General features: G+C 41.4%; 1 protein-coding gene across 1 annotated transcript; it reads left to right on the top strand.

Moving 5' to 3' along the window:
* Positions 1-3,441: 3,441 nt before the first annotated feature.
* LOC115240472 lies at positions 3,442-4,102 on the top strand. Its single transcript, XM_029815636.1, has 2 exons — positions 3,442-3,791; positions 3,888-4,102. Exons 1-2 carry the CDS (start codon positions 3,664-3,666, stop codon positions 4,075-4,077), a joined length of 318 nt encoding a protein of 105 aa, XP_029671496.1. The 5' UTR covers positions 3,442-3,663; the 3' UTR covers positions 4,078-4,102.
* The last annotated feature ends 1,898 nt before the right edge of the window (positions 4,103-6,000 follow it).

Raw genomic sequence — 6,000 nt, 5'->3', positions numbered from 1 at the left:
TTATATCTCTAATTTTTTAACCATTCAATAACCGTTTATTCTCGTCCATCGTATTCAGGTTGCGCTACACGGCGAATCTTGCGCGACCTCGCGTCAAAGTCCGTAACAGTGCAACACAGAGCGTTATCGCGCACGAAATTTCTCATTAATCCGCTCCATCAACGGTACAAAATGGCGTTCGTCACGTCTTTGCTCTGCTCGGATATCCCAAATTTGTTGATATGCATCATCGATGCGAGCGACATCGATCGATCGATTGATTAGTTTTGTCGAGACACAGTTTAATTTATAATAATGCCGGCTTCGCGAAGTTCCTCGATGATCGACAGAATCTCGTTGTCGTGGCCGTTGTGGCCTACTTAGTGCGAAGCGTCGAGCAATCGTAAACGATCCACCAGCTCGTTGGGATTGTCCCAGTGCACGTAGTCGATTTTGTTGTCGGTTAGCGTTATTTCGCGAGGCACGAATAAATCCCTTTCCAGATTTTTTCCCTTGGGTTCGATCGGTATCAGCTTTGCGATTAATTCTTTGTACTTGTATCCCCTGTTACTCAGTAATCGACCGTGCGCATCGTGATTGCGTTTATGCGCGCTCGTCGTCAACAGCATACTCTTGTACGTTTGCATATCATCCTCCGTATAGATGACGTCATCGGGGGCTTTCTTGAAGATCAACTCGTAAAGACCAGGTGTGCCGGCGTATCGTACGCCGTCGATAATTATGTTATCCGCGTTGTCCACGTCAAAATGTTTATTACCGAACATCATTCCATCGTTGTCGAGATAAACACCGTACACGGTGTCAATACCACTCTCTCGATCGCCGCTCAGAACAGGCCAGATATACCTTTGATCCAGTGGACCTAACTGATCTTGCAACGTTTCTCGACCCTTCAGCGTTTGCAACTGATTTCGGACGGATGTCACGAGCGAGTCGTCCGTGGTTTCGAAAACATCCTCGTTCGCGAGTAATTCGGACATCGTAGGTTGTACGGTTTTCATTGACGCTGATGGTGTAGAAGTTATCGGCGGTACATCCGGTGCAGCGTCCGATCGTTTCGATTTATGCGGTGTCGGTGAGCGATCCGACCTGATATTGGATCGTTTTCTCTTTTGCGGTGTCGCATCATCCTTCTCGCGCTTCGGGATGGATAACGCTTCGATCCCCGCGTCGGTGTTACTCTCGGGCTCGTTCTTCACCGCGATCGAGCTAGAGTTGTCGACGATCTTTTGTAGCGGCTCGATGAGAGGTCTAAAGCGCCTGTCCAACACGATATCCTCCTCGATCTTACCGGTCTTCAAAGCGCGATGTTTCTTGCGAATCGATTCGCTAGTTTTCACAATTGCCCTCGCAATCTTCTCGCGCTCGCGAATATCCTCGTTCTTATCGATTGCAGCCATCGCGGAAAAGCGAAAATGTCAATCTCTCTCTCTCTCTTACGCTTCACTCCCGACGAAGTATCGGCAACGACTAATCGTTTTGCGGTATCGCGAACACGTTAAATCCTTTTCTGTATTGACCATCGTTGAGCGAGCTGTCCTTGTCTATTACTACGAATCCGTACTTGCACTGCCAACAATCGCGACACAACGCGCAAAATTCATCGTACGACATGTCGGTATTCACGTGATCGTTGTACACGTGTTTCAGGTTGGTACCATCCTGTTTGAACAGGATCAGCAGGTTCGCGTTATCGCGTATCAGATGTTTAGGTATTCTCGCGTACGTCTGACAGAGATAAAAGCAGTCGACGCCAGTGATGCCAGAATTGAGACGCGAGCAACATGCAATCGAGATGGAGGGGATAACACGCACAAGCGCAAACAGCGTACGTGTGAGCTCGGCGCTTCGGCTAACCAATAATGCATCAGGATCAATCGCAGTCTTCTTCTTCTTCTCGACGTGCTGATATAAAAAACGTTATGTCCATACCAACGTTCGTGGACCTACAAGGATTCTTCGTCGGGATGAAATTTGTCGTAAAAGAGGTGGCGGTGCTAAGAAAGGGGACCGTTCTGCCGCATTACATTTTTACATACCCCCTACCATGGAATCTCCTCACAAAATTCGACAAATCATGTGCTTCCTGGCTGATCGCGAATCACCACGGATTACGATGGGAAGACGGAAACGTGCCGTACGGCATGGCTAAACGCTTGATTACATCGGCCGTGCTTGGTACGGAAGAGGATGACGAGACGTCGACTCTCGTGTACGTCAAGGGATGCCAAAAACGAGAATGGCTGGTGGATTTGCTTGAGAATCTTGCGAGAGAAAATTTAATCATCGAGACTTTGGATGCTGATTACGAAGATATTGAATCTTTAAATAATCTAGATGTTACTAATACTATACGATGCGGAAAACATGTTAAGAATTGCGCATTACAGAATGTATTAAAAATATTTAGCTGGTGGTCGCAACGCCAAAAAAATTGCAATATTTTTATAAATAAAATCTGTAAACGTATTTAATGTTTTTTATTTCTTATTCTCCCCACTCCTTTCCTCGCGAGTCGTTTCTAAGAATTCTTTTTAACGTTGACCGTTTCCCCTTCTCCTAAATTTTCAGAGCAATAACCCATCGCATCATACGTTGACCGTTTCCCCTTCTCCTAAATTTTCAGAGCAATAATCTCCCATCGCATCATACGTTGACCATTTCCCCTTCTCCTAAATTTTCAGAGCATTGATAAAACCAATAATGCATCAGGATCAATCGCAGTCTTCTTCTTCTTCTCGACGTGCTGATATAAAAAGAAAAACGTTATGTCCATACCAACGTTTGTGGACCTACAAGGATTCTTCGTCGGGATGAAATTTGTCGTAAAGGAGGTGGCGGTGCTGAGAAAGGGGACCGTTCTGGCGCATTACATTTTTACATACCCCCTACCATGGAATCTCCTCACAAAATCCGACAAATCATGTGCTTCCTGGCTGATCGCGAATCACCATGGATTACGATGGGAAGTCGGAAACGTGTCGTACAGCATGGCTAAATGCTTGATTACATCGGCCGTGCTTGGTACGGAAGAGGATGACGAGACGTCGACTCTCGTGTACGTCAAGGGATGCCAGAAACGAGAATGGCTGGTGGATTTGCTTGAGAATCTTGCGAGAGAAAATTTAATCATCGAGACTTTGGATGCTGATTACGAAGATATTGAATCTTTAAATAATCTAGATGTTACTAATACTATACGATGCGGAAAACATGTTAAGAATTGCGCATTACAGAATGTATTAAAAATATTTAGCTGGTGGTCGCAACGCCAAAAAAAATTGCAATATTTTTATAAATAAAATGTGTAAACGTATTTAATGTTTTTTATTTCTTATTCTCTCCACTCTTTTCCTCGCGAGTCGTTTCTAAGAATTCTTTTTAACGTTGACCGTTTCCCCTTCTCCTAAATTTTCAGAGCAATAATCTCCCATCGCATCATACGTTGACCATTTCCCCTTCTCCAAAAATTTTCAGAGCAATAATCTCCCATCGCATCATACGTTGACCGTTTCCCCTTCTCCTAAATTTTCAGAGCATTGATCTCCCACCACATCATGCTTTTGAAAAATAAGCGTCACGTATATTCGATTAATTTTTATACGATCAGTGTCGTGTCAACTGCTAGTACCAACGGTCCACTTCTCATAACCGAGAGACAAAATGTACTCCGCTGAAGGAAGCACCAGCAACGGTTGCAAACGCGTGAATTACTACGTTCCACGAGACGAAATTAAGCCGTGCAAGAAACCACGAGATGAAATTAAACCGTACAAGAAACCACTTGATTTGTAAGTATCACAAATGTTTCATACATATATATATATATATTTTTTTTTTCATATATGTTTTTTCCATGCTATTTTATATTTTTTGTATTTTTTCAGATGCGATAAACCTCGTTGTATACCACGTATTTTGGTACGCAGATTTGCTTTGACGCGTACTGCTTATAAATACTTAGATATTGGAATCAGCGTTGGAATAACATCTTATGTGGAATTGCATCTCGGCGATAACCGAGGTATTATCTATCGACACATGGGAATCGTTAATGCTGAAACGAGCGGACGTTGAACGACTTGTGCAAACGCCCAATCATACACCAATATGGATTAACGATTTAACAATTGAAATGAACAAAATGATTATTTCGCTACCCTTCCTCGCATATAAGATAGATATGTAACTGCGGCGCGACCGGGTGGGAGAAGGATAGCGCGAGGCGTTCGCGAGTAGGAAAAGGATAGCATTCTATGGTTGTGGGAGAAGAATAGCGCGAGGTGTTCGCGAGTAGGAAAAGGGTTCTATTTTGTTTATAATAAATTATAGCAGCCGGACATCGGCGCTAGCCATTTGTAATATCTACGAAATTCAATAATGCTGCACGTGCAATAGTGCGAGACGATATTTGTTTATAATGTTTATAAATTCGAGCAGTCGGACATCGACACCCGCCCTTTGTAATACACCGCGCTGATTATGCTCCCGTGATAAGCTCCCCCGCCCGCGTGACGTCATTCCCCCACACCACCAAAATCCCCCTCCGCCCGCGTGACGTCATGCCCCCTCGCCCGCGCGGGACCTCCCGTCCCTCACCTCCCCTCAGAGGACCTGAGTTAGAACTCCCCTATTAACACTACTGCCACGGATAGATGATGGCTACAGTGTATACTAGTGTCACCCTCTACTGCATACACCTCTGCTTATTACTTGGAAATAAAGATATTTAGGTGGAGACATTAAAATGATTCACCCTGTATATACAAGGTTTCCGGTAATAACTGTATCACCTCATCGATCATATTATATTTTTTTATTGTAATCTTATTACATTAGTAAAATATACAATTCAAACTAGATTTTAGGGTTTTAATATCGAGTATTAACATAGGCGTTTAAAGAAAAAATTGTTTTTATTGCTTTTATAATATATTTGAATAAAATTCAATGCTATAGGTTGAGAAACAGATGGTACGATCAGTAAGAGAGGAAATCTATTTAAGTTATTTGGACTACGAGATAAACGAACGAATAACATGGGTGCTTATTTGGCCTGGCATGGTTGTTCTGTGCGTTTCGCAAATTTATTGGAGTCTTGAAGTACAAAATTGTTTAGTTGATCATGCACCCTTTGCAATGGAATCACTCTACGAGAAATTAAAGGTTGAAATCTTGAAATTGGTCAATCTAGTTAGAGGTTTGTGATATTATAATAAACATTACATTATATTAAATTCTTTGTTTTAAAGAACGTGTTTGTAAAAATTTCGATTAAATTGCAGGACAACTGTCCAAGCAAAATAGAACAACATTGAACGCTCTTATCACCACCGATGTACACGCAATGGACGTCGTTAAGTCTCTTATCGAAAAACGGATCATTAACGAGATGGATTTTGAATGGTTAGCGCAACTTCGTTATTACTGGGAGGACGATGTTTACGTCAGACTTATCTATTCGACAATAAAGTATGCTTACGAGTACATCGGTAATTGTCCGCGTCTCGTAATCACGCCTTTGACTGATAGGTATGTTATTTCTAAAATAAGATAAAATATAAGAACTGATTATTATATTTCATTAAAATTAAATTTTGATCTTTAATTATAACATAACAAGGAAGAACCTATGAATATCTGTAACACAAGCGTTTTTTAAATAATATTATTATGAAAAACTACGATATCAGGTTACTTCGCAATCTATCACTTGTTCGTAAGACATTTGTACGTTGACACTTTATCGTTTGACATTTCATCGTCTGCGACATTTCATCGTCTGACATATTATCATTTGTGACATTACATCGTCTAATCTATTTCACAATGATACTTATTCGTCCGACATTTGATTGTGCAATACATTTTATCATTTTTTACTGCTAGTATCTATTATTATTAAAATTATTCTCATGCGAAAACTTTCAAATCTATTATAAAATCATAATTTAACCATAATTATAGTACCATATAATTATAGACTTTGTTTTGCATCTG

Source organism: Formica exsecta, unplaced genomic scaffold (genome assembly GCF_003651465.1).
Source record: "Formica exsecta isolate Colony F162 unplaced genomic scaffold, ASM365146v1 scaffold435, whole genome shotgun sequence".
Lineage (NCBI taxonomy): Eukaryota > Metazoa > Arthropoda > Insecta > Hymenoptera > Formicidae > Formica > Formica exsecta.
This window is presented reverse-complemented; position numbering and strand designations above follow the sequence as displayed.